The sequence below is a fragment of the Myotis davidii genome, unplaced genomic scaffold (genome assembly GCF_000327345.1).
Source record: "Myotis davidii unplaced genomic scaffold, ASM32734v1 scaffold523, whole genome shotgun sequence".
In the NCBI taxonomy this organism is placed as follows: Eukaryota; Metazoa; Chordata; class Mammalia; order Chiroptera; family Vespertilionidae; genus Myotis; species Myotis davidii.
The window spans coordinates 295638-318076 of record NW_006295054.1 but is presented as its reverse complement, the minus strand read 5'-3'; the positions used below and the strand labels follow the sequence as shown (position 1 = coordinate 318076).

General features: G+C 42.7%; 1 protein-coding gene across 2 annotated transcripts in view; it reads right to left on the bottom strand.

The window, feature by feature from the left end:
- Positions 1 to 22439, bottom strand: part of SRGAP1 (SLIT-ROBO Rho GTPase activating protein 1) — a 275029-nt gene that overhangs the window by 36066 nt on the left and 216524 nt on the right. Inside the window, exons 9-15 of one of the 2 annotated variants that reach the window (XM_006769612.2) lie at positions 18726 to 18923; positions 17228 to 17312; positions 11257 to 11284; positions 7422 to 7524; positions 3429 to 3489; positions 3197 to 3274; positions 1012 to 1146 (exon numbers count right to left, since the gene is read on the bottom strand). In XM_006769612.2, coding sequence (XP_006769675.1) covers positions 1012 to 1146; positions 3197 to 3274; positions 3429 to 3489; positions 7422 to 7524; positions 11257 to 11284; positions 17228 to 17312; positions 18726 to 18923 — 688 coding nt within the window. Of the gene's footprint in view, positions 1 to 1011; positions 1147 to 3196; positions 3275 to 3428; positions 3490 to 6871; positions 6906 to 7421; positions 7525 to 11256; positions 11285 to 17227; positions 17313 to 18725; positions 18924 to 22439 lie in introns of both variants that reach the window. The other variant, XM_006769613.2, reaches the window with a different exon arrangement.

Genomic DNA, 22439 nt, shown 5'->3' with positions numbered 1-22439 from the left:
CAGCAATGCTTCACTCTGCTGGTGATTATTGGTTTCATAATGTATCATCCACCGTCCCAATGCAACTCAGCCTACGAGCTGGGGCCCCACTGGCAGATAATTGCCACCTGGTGTTCCGGCACTGTAATAATGATCATTTATCTCAGTTTATCTTCTTTTAAAAATAAAACATAAAAATTGTAGTCCTCATCAGAGGATATCTTTCCATTGCTTTTAGATAGACTGGAAGGGAAGAAGGGGAAAAGGGAGAGGGGGAGGGAGACATTGATTGGCCCAACAGGGGCTGGGGAATGAACCCCCCACAACCCAGGTATGTCCCCTTCAGTGCTCGGGCCGATGCTCTAATCCAGCCATGGGCAAGCTACGGCCCGCGGGCTGGATCTGGCCTGTTTGAAATGAATAAAACTAAAAAAAGACCATACCCTTTTATGTAATGATGTTTACTTTGAATTTATATTAGTTCACACAAACACTCCATCCATGCTTTTGTTCCGGCACTCCGGTCCAGTTTAAGAACCCATTGTGGCCTTCGAGTCAAAAAGTTTGCCCACCCCTGCTCTAATCACTGAGCGACCAGCCAGGGCTCAGTTTACCTTATTTCTTGAAGTAACATTCAAGATGGATAAATTATCCCACTCCTAAGATTGGTGGAAAAAACAAAGAACCGAAAGCCAAAAAGAAATTATATTTCCATGCTTATAACTTCCTCCTCTCCCTTAGCTGGTTGGCACCTGCCTTTCCCCTTATTCCAGCCACTAAGTGGGCAGCTCGTGGGCTCCATGGAGCCTGAGCAAGTTCAGGAGCAAAGCCCACTCAGCTCAGGGTGAGGCCACAGCTGGGAGGATGACTCACGCTGAATCCAGAAAGAAAACAAATGGTCTGAGAAATCTGGTGGTAATGGGGTAGTGGTGCGGGTGGGAGGACACGTGGAGAGGGGCCACTGCCTTTTCCAGGAAACTGGGTAGTGAAACAGTTCTGGTGGGAAAAGACTAAAAAGTAAAGTCCACTTACTGATACAAGAAATCAGATCATTAAATCTTTCCTTAGGAAAGAGGGGGTTTTCCAGCCCGCGGAAATAGAGCTTCAGAACGCCAGCAACGGAGTTAATGTCGTGGTTACTCTGGTCATCGGCCAAGGGGTTTTCACCTAAAAAAAAAAATTAGTTATAGGCAGTCTTTTTTTTCCCCTCCTACACACACATACACACACACACACACACACACAGACTTCTATATATACATGTATCTTTTAATTATACTTTATGAAAGATTATACGGTACTAAAATTAAAAGAAATGGTTTAGAGATACCACCCCATGATTAACTTAAAAATAGTTGACTAAAAATAAAGCTTTTAAAAAAATCTTATGCTACCAAATAATCCCTTACAAGCTACCAAAATCCTAAAATAAAATATTGTGGGATTTAAAATTTTACCCAACTTTTTTTTTTTTGAGGCTATAATCTTAGTTTGACATGAATTCAAATACTACATTCTTAACCCACTGGGAAAAAGACATAATACAGGGCTGTCTGGCTATATGGATCAGCAAAACGTATCAGAAATATTACAGCCCCCCCCGCCCCCAACTGAGGACACCTATAATTAAATTAATAAGTGTTTCCCAAAGTGGCAGGGTGGTGCTCCCAGCATATGTGGAAGCTGCCTTCAGCAGTGGAAGATTTTGAAATCAGACAGTGGGATTTGAAAATGTACCCTTATGTACCAAGGAATTTGTAGAGAGAGTGGAAATTTAAAAAGATATATATCACAAATATGAAATTATATTATTTCTGTATGGGAAGCAGTTGAAAAATACTAGTTAAGTGGCCTGGCTAGTCCACCTCCCTGAGAAATTGAGATAAAATCCTTAAATTCAACATAATATTATGCAGTCTTAAATCAAACACTACCTTTTGTTCACAAGACTGCTCTTCTCTTCTAAAGTTCACAAAAATTGCACACTGCATTTTAACTTGTTTGGGTTTTTTTTTTCCCCTCTTGAGGCAGTTTCAGGGACATGTTTGTTCCCTTTTCTCTGCTCCTTGGTGGGAAATCACTGAACAGAAATTTACCAAAATGTATATTTTTTTATCCAATGTGACAAAGCCTCACCCAAAGAGGTCGCAAATAAATAACAAATATCAGGGGAATTTCCAAGGAAAGCTAATGACGCCTGTGGTGGCTGGCATGGGAACCTGAGGCTTTACTACATTTCAGCTTCTCCTGAATGTGGTCAATGTTCGAGACTTGGAACCCCGAGCTGCTGACAAGGGAGGCTGCTCCGCTCTACACATCATATCAGTCTGAGAATTTGGAACAGGAAAGCAATCTGGCTCCAGATTTACTCTTCAACCAAGGCTTCAGAATTTCAAGGGCTCTCTGCCAAGCCGGGGCCGGGGGAAATGGGAGCGGGAGAGAAAGCAGCCCTGTCTCCTCGCCACGGTGCCCCTCCCTCTGCAGTCTCCGCCTGGCTTCCGTGCAGAGGAAGGAAGGGGCAGGTGTATCCAGATCATTATAACTGGAGAGCGTTAATAACCAAGAGCCATCACTAAAGAGCTAGGCATTTTCATGGATTTCGCCTAATCCTCCACACCAACCCTGGAATTTTGCAGATGCGGAAACCGAGGCCAAAGTAAGAGATGAGTAACTTGACCCAAATTAGGAAATGGAAAAGTCTGACTGGATTCTAGGTCTGCCTGACACAATAGAGTATGGTTTTGCTAATCATACGGGGCTAATGAACAGTGTAGTAGGACTTATGTGCCAGCCAATTGTGAACAGCCGTAAGGTACCGCTGGTCACAGGGAAGGAGCCTGGGGGTGGAAGGAAAGAGTTCCCAACAAGGAAACACACATGAACCTTAAACACCTGCTCGATAGGCCCAGGGCTGTCCTCGCCTCCCACCCAGGGCTCCTCCTGGGCCCCCTGGACACACACGCGGAGCATGATCACTGCCAGTCCTAACCCAGGACACACCCTCATATGCTTTCCTATGCTTGATGACAAAGCCTTACGCAAGATTATACGGTACTTCATTTCTTAACTATCCTGAATACAATCTTACCTCAATTTCCAAAATGAAATAAATGCAAAGAGAAAGGTTCTGAGATATACAGAGTGAGGATGCCACCTCACTCTACAGAAAATGATGGCTTGTCCCATGACTTGCTCAGAGGGACAGACATGCACTTACCTCTCTCAAATGAATTTTTAATGTCATTGACTTCCACCTGGGAACCGGACACTCTGAAAATCCCCTGATGCTGAAGACCTAAAGAGAACAGGAGGAGAACAGAGTGAAAGATCCCCTATCTCCTCTAGGTCCCCCCTTTCGCACGACTTAAATATTCAATGGAAAGACACATTTACTGAAATATTCCCAGTGATTATTTTTAAAAATAAGAATTCCGTAGTTCATGGCTTACCATAGAGATTGATGAACCGAATACAACTTTCCACAATGAGGGGGATAATCTGTCCCGAGTCCTGTGTAGAGGTAGAAACCAGTTAACGGCCCAGGAGAGGCATAAGTCACATATCATACTAACGCTCATGGTTTAACTACAAGGAGTGCACGGCATTGATCAACTGAAAGGTGATCATTTCCAAATACACCCTACCCCCCCGCAAATAGTACACAAGGGCCAAAATTAAAATTAAATTTAACCAGAGGTATGTTTCAGTCCTGGAGCAAACCAAATAAAATACCTTTAAAGCAACCCTGCTTCAACTTGACTCTGCTGTGCATCTCTTTTACTTGCACTTGGGCTCACATAGCAAAATGAATATGTGAATCATTCACTGTTTAAAAGGCTATTTATAAAGTTAATCTAATGGACTTAAAAAGAACGGTGTAAACTAGTCACCAAGCACAACCTTTCAGCCTTCCGGGATCCTCGCTGGGACATCAAGAGAGGCTCACATATTCCTGGAGGCACGATGTGACAATTGCTTCACAGGTGCTTATCATGGGCAATGTATTTATTTAGTTTGCGCCAGAACTTTCTCATCCTGATTGATTTTTCACTGATACTTTTTCATGATTTAAGGATTTTTAAAAAATGACACAAAGGCACATCCCAGTAGATCTCATTTTCGTAGGAAGGAATATTTTGTGGCCATTTCCCCCCACATCTCTACTGAACAAATGCGAGTATTAGAAATGTTTTAAAACATGGCGAGGATGACAAGTGAGATGAAGGAGCTGCAAGGTCACCGTTAAATGTGTACCAACGCCACACACTCCATGTCGTTACAGAAGGTTACCGGCTACGGAGTTGTTTTTCATGTACTTTAGACTCTGCTCTTTCAGAAATTAGATCTTAAAGGAAACATGGAGGTTCGAAATGATTAGCTGACATTAGGTACTAATTCATGAGGAATTTTATTATGAAACACAAGAAGAATTTGGCTGTCTTAATATATTAGAACAATTCAGAATCCACTAACCTTTCCAATTAAGTCACAGGGGAAGGATTAGGAATAATGTGGTTCAGGAATTTAAACTGGTTACTATTCCTAGAATGGGTAATGCACAGCTTGAGGAATAGTTTTATTTTAGATTTTAAGACAATCTGTATAAACCAGCTATGGTTCAATGACTTCTGGAACTTATATTAAGTTTCTCTAAGAGTTCATTTGTTTTAGGAATGTAAACTTCATTAATTTCTTAAAGAAGGTCCTTAAGAATGCAAACTCTTTTTGGTGTGGACTAGTTGACGCGAGAATGACAACATAATTATATCAAAACCTACTGAGTATGTGAGGGGATTTTTCTTTAAGATACAAGTGTGTTTTAGAGGAAGAAACCTTCATATGAACAATACATGTAACATTGTAAAAGAGCAACAAATATCTAAATGTAAGCGATAACAGGAGAATATTAGTTTGCATCTCTGCTGAACTGAGTGTTAAAACAAAAAGAAAAACAAAGAATAAAAGGTTATTAAAAGGAAAATGTTTGCACTAAAATTGTTCCAAGCAAAAACGTCTTATTACTTAAAACATATTTTTTGTGTGGTTACATTTACTCAAGTACTTGCTATTCTTTTAGCTATTATCAGTATTTCCTTCAGGTATAATGAATTTTGGAGTAAAAATATAAAGTGTATTTTAACTTCATGGATGCCAGCTGCTTTGGTGGAACACTGTACAAGAAGTGAGCTGTGTTCCACCTACCATCAAAGGAATCCCTTTGTTTCTCAGTTTTCCCAGGGGACAAAGAGGAGAAATGGTTTTGCTCTTGTTGTCTCACAGTGATACTGTGGGGACTTCCACTGATGGAGCACTTTTCAGAAGTGCAGAGATCCCTGGATGTGCTGTGTCACTGCTGTTCCCAAAGATTCTTTAGCGTGCCATCTGGGACAGGGAAGGGCTCGCATAGGGAATTTCCCATGATAACCAGTTTACTCCTTTTTTAGTACCTATCTTCCGTTTCCTTTAACTGTTATTAATGAAAAATCTTTAAAATGCCCTAGCTGGTTTGGCTTAGTGCAGTGATGGCGAACCTATGACATTTTTTTGGTTGATTTTTCTTTGCTAAATGGCATTTAAATATATAAAATAAATATCAAAAATATAAGTCTTTGTTTTACTATGGTTGCAAATATCAAAAAATTTCTATATGTGACATGGCACCAGAGTTAAGTTAGGGTTTTTCAAAATGCTGACACGCTGAGCTCAAAAGGTTCGCCATCACTGGCTTAGTGTATAGAGCGTCGGCCTGCAGACTGAAGGGTCCCAGGTTGGATTCTGGCCAAGGGCACATGCCCGGATTGTGGGCTCAATCCCCAGTAGGGGGGCATGCAGGGTGCAGCCAACCAATGATTCTCTCTCTCATCATGTTTCTACCTCTCTCTCTCCCTCTCCCTTCCTCTCTGAAATCATCGATAAAGATATATTTAAAAAAAGAATGTAATCTTATAAAAAAAATATAGTACGTGCTTTTCTTTCATCTTAAGCAGTCGTTCTCACACTGTGCTATCAGAAGTAACAGAATCACCCACTTGCTTTCCTGAGCTGCCCTGCATCCTCTCTCTCCGCCAGGCCATTCGGCTGCCATCTTAGCGCTCCCATTGGATCAGTCCTTCTCTCCAGCTAATTTACCCCTGCTTATAAGAAGCCTTGGGCTGGGAAACCGGATAATCAAATCTGACAATAATTTTATATTAAATTAGAGCCAGTAAGGCTCTTCTGGGTTTAAGGCTATGGCAGTGTATTTGTGATTGCTGTTTAGGTGTCCTGTGGCCTTTCACTTCATTGCATGGTTAGGGCTCATGCTTAAGGCCATGCATGCATGTATCTGTCTCTCCGTACATGAGTCTCATGTGTGCGCAAATGTTTAAAAGTCACTGGTGTGCATATTCAATAAAAGATCTGCCTTTGAAGAAGGTAAGATATCTGTAACATATTATTAAGGGAGATTATCAATGATGTAGTTTTCTATATAAGTTTAGTCTTCCGAAACATTGCAGTTGGTGTTGTAAAATGTTAGCCATGAATTTTCTCTTTTGTCTTTTTCACATGGGGGTCCATAATCCGGGGTTAAGTGTGCATATGGTATTTAATATTGACTCTCCTTTGCATAAAAGCCCATGGACTCAAATTTGGTCCATGTGCCAAAATACACAACATAAAAACAACGAGTTTATCCAGTTTTACCAAAAAAGACTATTCTTCTTAAATTAGTGTCTGACTTCTGCAATGTCTTTCTAAGCAAAGCCTATTTAGAAGCCTGTCTAATTTCCAGCTGCAAACATTTTTCTTTTAAAGACCTTAAAAAACCCAATTAGAGCCAAGCATGATGATGATTGGGAAATGACACCAAGAGCGAAAGAGGCTGCGCCCTCACTTCCCTCTAGCACTATACCTGGTGTCTCGCGTGCGAGTTCCTTCGTCCTCGGCTAGAAGCATTACCAGAAATACAGGATGAAAAAGAAGACAGAGTAAACACAGCAGAGATACAAGATACAGACCACAGGGTCTTACAATTTATCCAATATAATGAATTCCTCAAGTCACGGGAAATAAGAACTCTTGCTGAGCTGCACAGACAGCTACCCTGACAAGGGACTTGGATATTTTGTGCCACTTTGTTTGCACGAGTAAAAACAAAACATTTTATCAGGTAGCTCTTTTCCTTTTTTGTACAAATTATGGTCTTTTTAAAAAAAAAATAAAGAGGGATTTCTCTTTTTGCCAGCATATTTAATAACACCCACATTTATTTCCTCTTCTGAAGGCACTCAAACGAAATATTCTTTTCTCTCTGACTTCAGGAAGTATTATATTGATTTTCTGGGAAAGCAAAGAGCCCCAGGACAGACTTGGACATAATGACCTGCCTCCTTTTATGAGAGGCTGAGACCATTATAGTAAGAAGCATGGAGATCAGCCACCCAGATGGCTGGTGCCAGTACCTTGACGAATGTTTCCAAATCCCCATTAAACAACTTAGCATTATACTGTGAGCGGGGTCTGGACTTCCTGTGTTTCTGGGGCTTAGGGGGAACATTTGGAGGCCTAAGGGAAGGGAATATAATTACTGAGCATGGCAGAAATCAAACAACAGACGAAACACCCATAGGTCACATCAAAATTACAAAACACAGGAATTCCGTGTTCCTTCGCCACCCTCACCCTCGGGGAAAAGAGTCCTCCCCCTTTCCTATGTATTTACTTTTATTTTTGCATCACAAACCATACAAGCTATTCATCCAGACCACTCTTTTCTCGCGTGTGGCAGTCCACATTTGTTTACTGGTTTGTTTAAAAACGATAAGCACCGCCCTGGCTGGTGTAGCTCAGTAGGTTGGCGTGTCCTCCCATACACTGAAAGGGTGAGGGCTCCATTCCCAGTCAAGGCACATACACAGGTTTCGGGTTCGATCCCTGATCAGGGTGCGTGCGGGAGGCAACTGAGGGATGTTTCTCTCTCACAATGTATTTTTCCCCCCTTTCTCTCCCCTTCTCCCTGCCTTTCTCTCTAAAAATCAGTAGTAAGTTAGAAAAAGATAAGCATCACTAAATGGAACTGAGAACTATTCGGCCGAGTGCTACAAACCAAGGTTTGTGATCTGTGTTATTTAGCTTACAAGTCACACAGAGCATACGACAGGTCATAAACATTAGGGCTCTGATAGGTCCCAACACGAGAAATGAAAGATCCTATTTTTAGTTACAACATAATGCTTCGATGCAAATAACATCATATCTGTTCAAAATCCCTCAGCTGTTAATGGGATTTGATTTTATGCAAAAGTGCTGTTAATGGATCACGAGTGAAAGGATGGAGTTGGGTCTCAATGCTATTTCTTGGGAAGGGGTATACACACTCATGTGAATCGTTATTTCTTTAAGGCCACACTGCCTCACCACCTAGATATTGGGATGTACCAGTCCTTTCTGTTCTGGACTCCCTCCATCTCATCTGTGTGCTCTGGTGGATAAGCCCGTCTCTCTGGCGTGTGCACACCGTGCAACCTGTACCCTCTTTAGAAACCTTGTAGCATCTTGCTCTGTCATGGGCGAGGGAACCTTTTCTGTCCTCTCCCTTTAGAGCAAAGAGGCCCAGGATTATCTGACTCAACGTCTACAACTGTGCTGAATGAAATACACGACTCAAGAGTCCCTAGACCTCTCTCTGTGGACATTCCAATGTAAACTTTTTAGGTGGAAGGATCTCCATCACCTGGAAGCCAGGTAAAGCCCTTCTTTAAGCGGCAAACTCTCTAGGGAGAATTTGAGCTCATTAAAGTTTAGGAAGGCCAGTTTGGAAAGAAAATCCGGGGGGATTTACATGGAGGCCGCCCACCCAGCTTCATAAGGTATCACCACTGCAATCAACAGCAGTCACCTGAGCCCCACGGTGCTTGAGAGGTGAAAGGGGCAAATGTCTAGAAGCAAACAGGGAAACTCATAGCAGGCAGCAGGTGATAATCTGCCGCAGCTGAAATGTCTGAAATCTCTTTTATACACTGAATCCTGTGCCGTCCACAGAGGAAAGGATCTGGTAGATTTAAAAAGAAGGTGCCCACCAAAGAGTTTAACCACGTGAGCTTCATTTTATCCACCCCTTCCATTATTTCGGGAGTGTTTTAAAATGCAGACTTTATTTCTATTGAGGTTTGATGAGCCCAACAGATCAGAAGACAACTGCCATTGAGAAGACAGTTTCTACTGCTGCCAGTTCTCAGAGGAGGGGCAGCCCACCTGGGGGCACCTGGGCTGGTCAGGAGACAGAGGGAACCAGGGAGACTGTGGGCAGGAGCCTTTGTTGTGGTTCCCGTGGGAGGGAACAGACAAGGCAGGCAAACAGGTTTCGGTCTGAATAGCCTGGGTGGGCCGTGGGCCTGGGAACTGTCCCTGGTTGTCTGGATCCTGGCCTTTGGGCGAGTGGGAGGGAGAATAGTGGCCCTCATGTCACAGCTCCACGAAGGAGTAGCTGCGGCACGGGCTCTGGATTGGCTGGTGTGTATGCAAACGGCACGCTTGCAAGCAAGCTCTTTACTATCTCCAGGAATTGGCTGACCCTCAGAGGGGCAGTCCCTTCAGAGTCAGCATGACTCCAAGACATCAAAGCATCAGATAAAAACCAGAAGGCGTGCTTATTACAAAGCCCAACAGAACTTCACATCTGATGATATCTGGAGCAGCTGACCAAGCTAAGACGATACGAACACACAGGCTCGTTTTGTTTGGTCACTGATTCATGGGGCAAGCAAACTTGGAGCTGGAGCCAAAGCCCCCAGTGGCACCGGACAACTGTTCCTGCACGACCTGGAGATGCAGAGTGACCCGTTGCTGGGGCTACTACAGGGATGTCTTTTGAGTTTTCTACCAAACGCCTGAAAACCGCCTCTCCCAACAGTCCTAAAGTGAGGCAAATGTGGAGATACTAACGCTGTGAAAGCAACTTGAAATGAAAACAAGCTGCCTGAGCGCTTATCAAAGCCACTTCCCAGGGCCGAGGGGGCTTATCAGGCAGACTGCTCAAAGCCAGGGCCATTCAACACGGTCTGACTCGTTCTGGGTGCGTGCTTGCCACACACCTTCCCAGTAACCTGGCTGCCTCTGTAGGCTGCCCACGTGGAGGAGAGGAGGTGCCCGTCAGAGGGATGTGAATATCGAGTCCATTCAGCAAGCACAGTTCTCACTGAAAATGACTATGTTTGCATTCCTTCCTTTTTGAAAAAAAATTCTCGAAGTGCCTTACATTAATTATAATTTAGAAACAACGGGTAAAAGAGTTGATAGTGCAAAGAGATACTATATGTAAAAAAGGCTCCATAAGCCGCATATTACTATGTAGAGGTACTAATCCTCTTTGTCACTGACATGGGGAAGAAACGCCTCAGTATTTTTGTCAAGTTTTGACAAGTCAGTAGCTGTGTCTTCCGAATTGGTTCACCACAAAGTAAGAGGGTTTCCTTTTGAATAAATGACTCAGCGGGAACGTTACAGAGCCTTGAACATTGACTTGCCAATGACTGCAACAGGCACACCGGTGTCCTGACTGCCTCTCACCTCCAAGAGAACTCAACTTCAAAAGTGTCATCTGGCTGTGCCAATCAGAATGATCTCTGGCTGTTGCGCAAATGTGAACACAGACAAATAAAAGTTGCCGTAAACGTTCCCCAACTCAAATCAGAATCAGCTTCTGAAAAGGCTTTTCTTTCTAAGCACTAGTTTCAAAATCCTTTCGTGAATTGAAAAAAAAAAAAAAAACAGAACGGAAAGGAAATATGGTTACAGGCATTAAAAGTTAAATCTTTCACGTGAACCTAAAAGGGGCAGAGAGCTAAAGTCCTGAGAGTATTGAACACAGCTCTGATTTTTGTCCCACATGAGGGAAAGCAGACACAGGATGCAACTAACCAGACTTCCCATTGGCTAACACAGTAGATATGCACATAGTGTTGCTTGTTAATTAAGTTATCAACAGTCTTCTCGGACTTTTTCTAGAAACTTGTAAGTGTTCTGATTAGATAAAACAAACCCATTCAATTGAGGTCTTTTTTCTGAGTCTGCTCATTAAAGAGCTTTACGGTTCCTTTGGGAAATCCTCGGGTCCGCCAGAGCAAATCCTGTTTTGTGAGAACCTCAAACATTTCACATTACTGTGTTTTGTCAAGCCCAAACTATCTTCCACGGTCATTAACAGAGTATGTTCATTCTTGCATTTAAACGGCTGCTTCTTGTAAAGGGAAAAAGTGAGTGAGACACAACATGGGTTATGATAAAATGTTTTCCTACCTTGTAGTCATATACTCAGCTCTATGACCTGCAGGGAAAAAAGACAAAACCAAAGGAAGTAAATGGAATGGAATCCGTGGAACGCATTTGGTAATGTTTTGTATCAACTGTCTACTATTTTAAAATTCTGAGTTTATAATAACTTACACAATTTATGGCGGAAAACATGAGGGTTGCATATAGTGATAGGCAAATAATTCAAAGTAAATATTTCATAAAATCTATACATAAAATTTAATAAATTCTATAGACTGGACAAACATGTTTTACTTGGCAATTTGAGGCAGGGCTATTTATTTACTTAAATAAGAAGTGACTGCTTGATCTTAACTATAAGTTCAAGGATGAAATACAAATAAAACATATCCCAGAATGTTGGTTATTCCCTCTGGCTTGATTGTCACCTCATGGGGGAGAAGTAGGGGTTACACAGGATTGGGAGAACTCAATTTCCTTTAGATTACATTGGTGTTCTTTCTATAATATGAAATCGGGGAGAGGCGTTGCATTTTCTAATCAGAAATGACATTTGCAGATATTCAAGTAGAAGGACATTAAATTACGCTACATTCCACCAACTTGTAAGCTAAAAGTCCTCTGTTATTTAAAACGTGAGGTTCTTCTCATACATTCAGACTTCTTGACTTGTTTTAAATAACAGCTCTCTATATTTGTGGTGTTCCTACAAACTGTGCTAATTCCAAGTCTGAATGTGTCTGCGGTTGCTGTCTGCTCTTTCTTACATTTAGGGTGGAGCCGTTGGGAAGGGGTGTGGGAAAGTGAACATTCAACTGGTTTTGTTTGTAAAATGATGATATGGTCCTCAAACAGCTTGAAGATACAGCGTGGCAGAGAATGGTCATGTTGTTGTAGCACAAACAGGTGAGCCAGTGACTCAGACTTGTAGGGCAGGGCCAATATAACAACAGTAGACAAAGCTGGCTTATTGGGAATGGTAAATGAATACTCTCAGGCTGCGAAAGAGATTTTTACTCTATTATCTGCTTTCAATAACTAAGTAATATAAAGTTTTTCATGAATATCTATTTACTAAACAGGAAGCAACATTTAATGTCAGAAAATACCTTTTCAATACAGATCCAGGCCACTGTTGGCAGATTCAGGATTTAGCCATGATTTGGAGGGGCGGGTGAAGGGTAAGGAAAAGAATTAGACTTTCCCCTGCTACCATTTAACGTAAGTCCCTTCCTTTCCTGGCCTTCTGCTACTTTTTGGGGAGAAGAAAAAAAAGAACTCTAGAATAAGTTAAAGCTCTTTGTAAGTGGGAGAAGGTCTCTCAGGAAGTGGGCATGGCAGACAGTGAGCTGAGTGTGGCGTGTGGTACCTATGGGATATCCTTCAGCACGAAGCTGGCTGTACAGAGTTAGAGTTCAGAGAACAGGCAGGGCTGGTGACTAAAATTTGAGAGTCACTGCCATTTCTGTTGTGCTGGGGCTATGGGACCTGGCCGAGATCACCCAGGGTGAGTCATTAGGATGAGGAAAGGGTTGAGGAACTGTCTGGCTTGTGTTGTATTGTATTCTGTCATGTTGCATATTTTATTATAACATAAAAGGATGATATAAACTACCTAGTAACAACACTAAAGACAGCAATGATATCTACACATTTATTTTGGTGCTGTTGGAAGCACTTTCTATGTATTAATTCACAACTTTCAAAACAATGTTATTGAGTAGGTACTAGTATTATTATTGTTATTTTACATAAGAGACTGGACATAGAGAAGGCAAGAGACTTGCCTAAGGTCATGCTGTTAGTATGTGGTGGGTCTGGCACTAGGGTCCACGTTTGTTTTAATTCTAGACCTGAGCTCCCAAGTAACATATTGTAAAATTATGTCTTTTTCCCCCCCTCATCAAATACTTAGAAAGACCCCAGAAGAAAGGTACAGATTATGCCTTATACCTCCATCTGCTCCATATGGCTAAATATGAACTACCGAAGGTTTGATAAATTTAACAAAATGATGAAATAAGTTTAATAAATACTTTGCTATTTTTGTTAAAATATCCCAACCAAATGTTCTCTTGAGTTGGAAAAAGATCATATATAAAATGGCTTAAGATCATTTTGCTCCATCCATCCATGGTTAATAGTATGAGATAAAAAATTCAAAACCTGTGAAAGATGCATTTTGATTAATGAACCATGAGCAAGCTTTGCAAGGACTAGCCTCCATAGAATAACCGCCACCACCACATCCATTTTCTTCGGCAAATAGTACAGAGTGTGTCTCAACTGATGAATGAGGTTTTATTTTTTAATCAGTATCATCATTAATAGATCAATAACACACAAGCTTAGAAGAACCTGCTTCCCAGAGAAGTGTGAAAGCTTCCAGTGGTCAGAAGATTCGATTTCAATCATTTCCTTTGGAAGGTTACTTAATTATTAAAAAGAACAGACAACTCATTCCCCCTTTCCCCTAGTACATGCCATTTGGAGGGGGAAAAAATGACTCAGGATTATCTTGTTCTTGATATGAACACCCAATTTGCCCACTCTTACATTTTCACTTGAGAATTAGGAAGTAAATTATTCTTAAATGTATTTTTTCTCCATAGAATATCAGGGAAAACTACAATACAGTTTGATGGCCATTTGAGATTTTAAAAAACCAATTAAATAAAATATTTAACACGTGCACAACTCAAAAAAAACGAAGGTCCCTAATGAATGACTGATCAGGACTCCTGCCATTATTTCTCAGTTCCTTTTCTTCTTTAATATCAATTACTGCAGGGCTTTTCTAAAAATCAATTGCTTACAATAATCTTCTCTTTTGAAAGTATATTTGTACTCCTACTTAAAGACAGGAGTCTTAAGACAGTGTGAAGATAACCTGTGCGATTCCTTTGTCGGAAACCTCACGCCCGCCGCTTGAAATAATATAACATGGAACTCAGACTCTCTGTGCGTTGCAAGCACTGCGCTGATACTACATCCCCTAATTCCAAGCGTTGCAGACTAAGAAGCCAATGTGAACACAAAGGCTCATTACTAAAAAGGAAAAAGGTTTCTGTGTTCACTGACTGGGCTCAACTGAACTTCTCCACTTTGAAAACAAATGATATTACAAAAGGATGGTACGGGTTGCTGAAGGATGAAGACGATGATGACGACTTTGGTCTTAACAGCTCATGATGTTTCTTTTTATCTCGATAGTTTTCAAAGGTTTGGAATTCTGAATTTTGATGGTGCCACTTTAAGAGCCTAATGTAGTTGCTCAGAAATGTTGTAAATCAAAGGATGTATTCGGCCACTGGTAGCCTGCCAAAAAGTGAGCAGCAAGACAGGCCAAACACATGTCTGCAGTTATAGTTTCGGCCGTGTACGATCAACTGCGAAATCCTGGGTTAGGCTCTATTTGTTTTTACGACGAAGGCAGTTTCTGGAGCAGTGGGGCCGGTATAATTCAGAGATAAGATTTCTATATAAAAAGTCAGGGCTGTCCCCAAGCACACCGTCTGATCCTGTGCTACTAACTTAACTTAGCCAAACCTAGCCTTGGGTTCCTCCATAAGGGCTTGCGGCTGAATTATCTCACCGTGGGACAGGCGCCACAAACTCTCCTACTGTCCTTCGGTGTAAGCCTATTAACACGAACAGGGCTGCATGGAAAGCCAGCAGGCTCACAATGGTCAGCTAAAAGGTGGGGCGTGCTCTTTATGCTTAGTTTTTCTCCAGGCCAAGCTGCCAGTGTCAGCCCCAGGCAGTGGCCAACAACTAGGGTGCTGCCAAGCCTCCACGTGGGGCAGGCCCGGAAGCAGAGAGGTCTGCCACCGGCGGGCAGAGGCCAGTGTGCCTGCTGCCACTGGGTGGGAAGCGTCCAGTGTCACATGCAGAATAAATGTCATCCGGGAAGGCCTGGGACACCTGTCACAGCTTGTGTCACTAGGACATTGGAAATGACTGAAAGGAATTCCAAAGGAAAGAAATCCTGGCTTAGAGTTCACAAGGTACACAGCTCTGGAGCGTGGATTCAGCAAATTGGCTAAAATACAGCCCTAGCTAATAATGGCATGTAAATGAATATTAACCGGTGGGGCTCTCTCTCCTGGAACATAAGGGAATCTGTGTAGAATGAGTTCCATAAAAGTTTCAGAATGAGATCCCAAGCGTATTAACACACATGTCTGCATGCGGTGCCAAGAATGAATTCACCCACTGCTTAATTCCCTCCAGCTCGCAATCTCTAAGGTGGTATCCAGTCCAGCAGGGAAGGACTCTGTGCCTAAATGTTCATCTACACGTATAATAACCTGTGCTTTGGGTCTGGCAGTTGATCTTGGGGCACCAGTGAAATACCAGGCAGTTGTAGAAGATGGAGGGCAAAAAAGGCTGATACTGTGAAGGGAAAAAGAGGAAAAACTGGGACACAACTGCTAAGGTAGAACAATTCAAAGGATAAAAAGGTCTTGTTTTTTAAAAGCTGAAACCTCAGTTACAGAAGAGCTAACAGACTAGTACAGGGAACATTCATGTACCCTTCACTTGGATTTCCCAATTGTTAACATTTTGTCACATTGGCCTTATTGAGCTTTATTTCTCTCTCTCTCTTTTCCTGAGCCATTTGGAAAGTAAGTTGCAAACATTATGACACTGAGCAAGCATTTCTTAAGAATAAGGTTCTTGTCCTTCATCACCATACCACCATATATAAGAAAATTAATATTAATTCAATAATATCATCTAACAGTCTATATTTAAATTTCCCAAGTTGTCTTGAAAATGCCTTTTATAACTTTTGCTTTTGGATTCAGAGCCAAATGAAAGTTCATACATCGTGTTTGGTTATTTTTTTTTTTAAGACACTTTTTAGTAGTATAAATGTTAATTTTTTCCAAGTGAAATTGGCCTTTTAGCTTAGAGTCTGGCATCCTCACTGTAATACAAGGAACCATAGGTCATGTTGACCTTTTTCTGTGTACCAATTCCCTGAGGATAATAGGTCCTTTGGGGAAAACAAGGAAATAAAGTGATAGAAAAACTTCTTTATGGGTAAGGAAGTTTCTAGAATGGTAGGAGGCAAGAATTTACATCAAACAGGAGGAATCTGTTTTTGTCCTGAGTTTCTCCCACAACCCAGTCCCCTCATTTCCCACTTCCATACATATTCTCTTTCACTTTTTATAACTTCTAGCAGGATCGAGTATGAATAAAAGATAATTAAAGTTACAGACTATGAGGCACTTAAGACAGAGACTTTGCTTATATTAATTTTCCCTTTTAAATTTCCTGAAGATAGAAAAACAGCCAACATTTATATAGTCCCCTTTGCCTATAATCCTCCCCCCGCCCCACTTTTCTCATTTGAAATTTATAGTGTCCAGTAAAATAGGCAGCTCAGAACAATGATTGACACAGAGAAAGCCTTATAAGTGGTAACTATTGTGTTTTTTGCTATTATCAGATAGAACAATACACTTAGGTTATTTCTTTACTAAAACCAATGCCTACAGAAAGAAAAAGTCACTTGAACTGGTTTTACTGGTTTCTAGAGTCGAAAAAGGCACTCAATGGGACAAAAATATTGGCCCAATAAAACAAATGGGCGGGGCTGGAGGGGTGGGAAAGTCCAAGAAGGGAGGAAGTGCCCTGGGTGGAGGGAGGGGCGAGGGGGGTCACCGGTGGGGGCCGATACAGCTCCTTGTGACTTCTCTACGGTTAGGAGCAGTGTGCTCTGCAGATCCTCCCTCGGGAGCTCAGTGGTGGCTATTCAGCCCTCCCTAGATTTCCCTGTTCTTCCTCAAGGTTAGCGCCAAGCTCATAAAGAAAACAGTTCCAGGGAGAACTTGGTAATTCCAGAAACAGACAAAGCCAAATCTAAACAAACGGTGTCCTCTGCTTCTTAAAGCACAAATCCCCCATCCACACACTTCACGGGACACATACACGATACAATATATAATCCACGTCACCTTCCCATCTACTTCACACAACTGACCTTCTCCGAGGGTCCTCTGCAACAAGTCATGCTTGGCTTGAAGTTTGGTGATGAGATTACTACCTTCCAAATATTCTCTGAGTTTCTGCAAAAGGAAAGAGTCATTTTTAACTTTAAAAAGATTTTCAAGCCCTCGCCAGTTTGGCTCAGTGGATAGAGCATTGGCCTGCAGATCAAAGGGTCCCGGGTTTGATTCTAGTCAAGGGCACGTACCTTGGTTGCAGACTCCTCCCTGGCCCAGGCCCTGGTTGGGGCGAGTGCAGGAGGCAACCAATCGATGCGTTTCTCTCACATCGATGTTTCCCTCTCTTTCCGTCTTCCACTCTCCCTAAAATTATCCCCGGGTGAGGATTAACAACAACAACAAAAAAATTCAAGCCCAGCTGATGTGGCTCAGTGGTTGAGTGTCAACCTATGAACCAGGAGGTCATGATTCGATTCCCGGTCAAGGGCACATGCCTATGTTGCAGGTTTGATCCCAAGTGTGAGGTGTGCAGGAGGCAGCCAATTAATGGTTCTCATCATTGATGTTTCTATCTTTCTCCCTCTCTGAAATCCATAAAAATATATTAAAAATATATTCCATGTCAAGGGACATCCCATAGGCTACCTAGAATCCAGCTGCTTTTATCGTGTAGACCCTAGACCCCTGCTACTCAAAGTGTGGTCTGATGGGAGCCTGTTTGAGGTGCAGACCCTCAGGTCCCTCTCTCCCCAGACCTATCGAACCCAGAATCTACATTTTAATAAGTTCTCCTGGGGACATGTGTTTCCATCAAAGTTGAAAAGTTCTATTTTAGTGCCGTCCTCTTTAAATGTGTCTGTATATCAGAATTACCTGAGGAGCTTTGAAAAAGTACTAACTCCTAAACCCTATTCCAGATGGACTGAATCAGAAACCCTGAAGGTAGACAGGGGCCCTTCTTATATAATAAAAGGCTAATGTGCAAATTGTCCCCTCAGGAGTTTGATCGCTTGCTATGACAGATGCTGACCATCAGGGGGCACCACGGAACATGACAGGCAACCAGCTGCAGTGGCGGAGGGGCGATGAGGGAACAAGGGAAGGAGGAGGTGGGGATGCGGGAGGTGGGGAGGAGGGGAACCAGGGTACCTGATTGGCCCCGATTGCCAGCCAGGTCTAGGGACCCTACCCATGCACGAAATTCGTGCACAGGGCCTCTAGTATTTTAATAAAGGACCTAGGTGATTCTGATGGAACTCCAGAAGCAGTGTTTGGGGACCCCAGAGCTGAGCTCCAAGGGTGGCTAGGGAAGCAATAGATGGGTGGGAAACGTCCAGCTCAAAGACTGTATAAGGCCTGCGAAATTATTGGGTCTGGTCCTGCGAAGGTATTAGGGATGAGTCAATTAAATGTTTGACCAAATGTAGCAGGCTAATTTTTAAGTTGATAATCTTGTATGGCCCACGAATGATGTTATAAATATCCAAATGGCCCTTGGCAGAAAAGGGTTCCCCATCCCTGTAACAGACGCACCATGAAGTAGAACTGCTCGGTCTCCTGCTGGTTCGCTCTTCTCTTGGCGATGCTGGGCTTGCTCAGGTAGGTCTCGGAGACGGTGGACTTCACAGACTCCGTGGAGCGGCTGTGTTGGAAGCACTCAGAAACATCATAGTCTTCGATGGTGACCATGTCTTGTATTGTCTGCAAGGTGGCTTCGGTCGTTTTCTTGACCTGGGAACAGGAACGTATTTCTCACATTAGGACATAATTTCGTGAATCCCACAAACACGCAGGGAGAATCCATTCTGTCCGCAGAGATGAGGACGCAGGACCTGCCCCAGGAGGGTCAGAGTCTATTAGGGGCGTCAGGTAAACAATACCTCATATCACCAATATAAAGGAAAGGCTTTCTCCAAAATTATCCTGAGGACATCACTTTATGTGTGAGTCCTTATAAATCTCACGTATCACTGGGTGTTCACTCAATTACATTTATTTTTTTCTCTCTTTATTGATTAAGGTATTACATATATGTCCTTATCCCAACATTCCCCCCGCACCCCACTCATGCCTTCACCCCCTAGTGTCTGTGTCCATTGGTTATGCTCATATTCATGCATACAAGTCCTTTGATTGATATCTCCTCCTTACCCCCACCCTCCCCTACCTTCCCTCTGAGGTTTGACATCCTGCTCGATGCTTCTCTGTCTCTGGTTCTGTTTGTGTTCATCAGTTTATGTTGTTCATTATATTCCACAAATGAATGAGATCATGTGATATTTATCTTTCTCTGACTGGCTTATTTCGCTTAGCATAATGCTCTCCAGGTCCATCCATGCTGTTGCAAATGGTAAGAATTCCTTTTTTTTTACTGCAGCGAAGTATTCCATTGTGTCGCTGTACCACAGTTTTTTAATCCACTCATCTGCTGATGGGCACTTAGGCTGTTTCCAAATCTTGGCTATGGTGAATTGTGCTGCTATGAACATAGGGGTAAATATATCCTTTCTGATTGTGGTTTCTGTTTTCTTGGGATATATTCCTAGAAGTATGATCACTGGGTCAAATGTGAGTTCCATTTTTAGTTTTTTGTCAATTACAGTTATTAAAAATAATCTTTTTAATTGAAATAAAACTACATATAGAAAAATGCACAGCCCGGCCGGCATGGCTCAGTGGTTGAGAGTCGACTTATAAACCAGGAGGTCATGATTCAATTCCTGATCAGGGCACATGACAGGGTTGCAGGCTCAATCCCCAGTAGGGAGTGTGCAGGAGGTTGCAGATCAGTGATTCCCTTTCATCATTGATGTTTCTCTCTCTCCCTTCTTCTCCGAAATCCTATATAATAAAAGCCCAGCGACCATAATGGCATAACGACCGTTTTCTCAGTTTTAGAATTTCTAAGTGTTTCTTTTCCAAATGTGTTACTTCACTGTTTATAGGTTATAGTTCCCTGCTGAAATCTAAGCTTTGTTTTCACCTACTTCAACAGAGTAAGCAGTTCTTTTATAGTTTGTTTCTAAAAATCCCAATATTTGTACAGTTTGTCTACAGTTATGTCTCTATTGTCTGATATGTCTGGCAACTATGTTTTCTTATCTCTTCATGTGCCTAGTTATTTTTGCTGGACATTTTTTGTAGGGTTATTTGAAATCTAGGGTGAGATTATCAACCTCCAGAAAGAATGTTTGTTTATTTTTTCAAACCATTAGGGGCACTAATATTTAAGAAACACTGGATTTTATTTTTGATAAAAATATTTGATGTTCTTCTTTTTATGAACATATAGTTAGTTCCCTGTGTCAGGGGCTTCAGGTTTGGCCATGTATCATGTGAGGCAAGTGAGATGTGAAGAAATCAGCTGAGTGACTCAATCCATCATTATAGGAAGTAGACATATAAACACCATTTAAACAAAACAATATTATAAGTAGTTACTTTAAAGGGGTCAATGGGGGGAAAAGCATACATATATAATACTTTCAACAATAAAGATTTTTAAAAAAAGTTCCTGGAGTTGACATCAGCAAGATGGCAAAATCGGAGGTCCCCTGTTCATATCTTTCCACAACAACAATTTGGCAGCCATCCATGGACAAAAGTGCATTTGTGGGAGCTCTTGCAAAACCTTGGTAGAGCCCAAGACTGAAAAGGACTGATGTGAGAAAGTAGGCCTGTGCCCAGATGGTAGGCTTGCCAACAGTAATCCTGGCTACAGACCCAGAAACAGACATGTACCCCTGTGAACACAGCTAATGTTTTATTTGGCCTTGGCCCACCAGCATCATCCACCAAGGAACCCAGGAGGAGTCACACCACCTGTGCCTTAGGTAAGAGGCCTGCTGACCTTGACACAGATCTAGTCCTTTTTAGCCCTGGTCAGGGAGCTGTCCTACTCTGCGCAAGGACTTGCCAGAAGGCATAGTTGTCCATGCTCCTGGAAGCAGACCTGTTGACTCTGGTCCAACAGCAGATCTTGAAGTGGCTCTGTAACTCAGCTCTATGCACCCCCAGCCTCAGATCAGGAGTAGTCCTGCCCACTGAGGGGCCCAACGGGGGACATGGCCATCCATGGTTCCAGAAGAAGGTCTGCCAACCTCATTCTGACTGGAGATCTTGAAGTAGCTCTGTAGCTTGGCTCCAGACAAGCTCAGCTACAATCCAGAAGCAGTTCAGCTTGACAAGGGACCAGGTGGGAGGCACTTCCGTCTGTAATCTGCAGGCAGGCCCGCCAACTTAAGTCCAATTGTGGATAATGAAGTGGCTCTGTAACTTGGTTTCAATACCTCTTAGCAATGATCTATGAGGCCTGCCTGGGGACCCAACAAAAGATTAGCCCATTCGTACACCAAGAGGCCGGCCCACCATCCTTAGTCCAACTTTGGATCTTGAAGCAGCCCTGTAACCTGGATCCAAACCTTCTCAGAAGTGGTCCAGGAACAGTCTTGCCCACCCAGGGCCCTGGAGGGAGGCAGACCCATCTGTGCCCCTGGAGACAGGCCTGCAGACCTTGGTCCTGGCTGTGGACCCAAGTGGACCGATGACAGTTCCAGCTGTGCTCAGCTGTGGTCTGAGGCTAGTTCTGCCCACAGGGACATGTCCAGTGGCCTGGCAGGTGCCATACCTATTCGAGAACCTGGTAGTAGACCTGCTGTCTGTGGACCAACTGTGGACCCTGATGCAGACTCTTGTCCCAGCACCAGACTAACTAACTAAAGTCTTGGAGTACCATCTGCCCAGGGGCCAGACAGGCTCCATGCCCACCCGAGCCCTTGGTAACAGGCCCACTTACTATAGACCCTACTGTGGACCCAGCAGCTGCCATGTAATTCCTTGTTATTGTCAACAACACTGTTTTCCTTCTCATCTCAATTCTTCCTCAGAAGCAAGAGCGTTCCGATTAAATTTGGAATTGTCAGGAAAAATACAAGATGAGACCGAAAGCAGCAGACACGATGGCTGGGACTACATATTATCCCACAGGATACTTTTGACGAAGAATAACCCTAGCTTCTGACACACAAGCCATGTTAATAAGTCACAAGGGGGAAGATAATGAGGCAAATATGAAACAGATAATATGAGGCTTGTAATGACTCCCCATTAGCAGCAGGAAAAACACAGTTGGGTCTAGTGGAAGGAGAGGCCAAAAAACGTGGAAAGGAATGACAAAAGAGCCAAAGAATGTACTGCAGTGGAGGCGTGCCCAGGTGGCAAGGACTCTGAGATAATAGTCAAAACCAA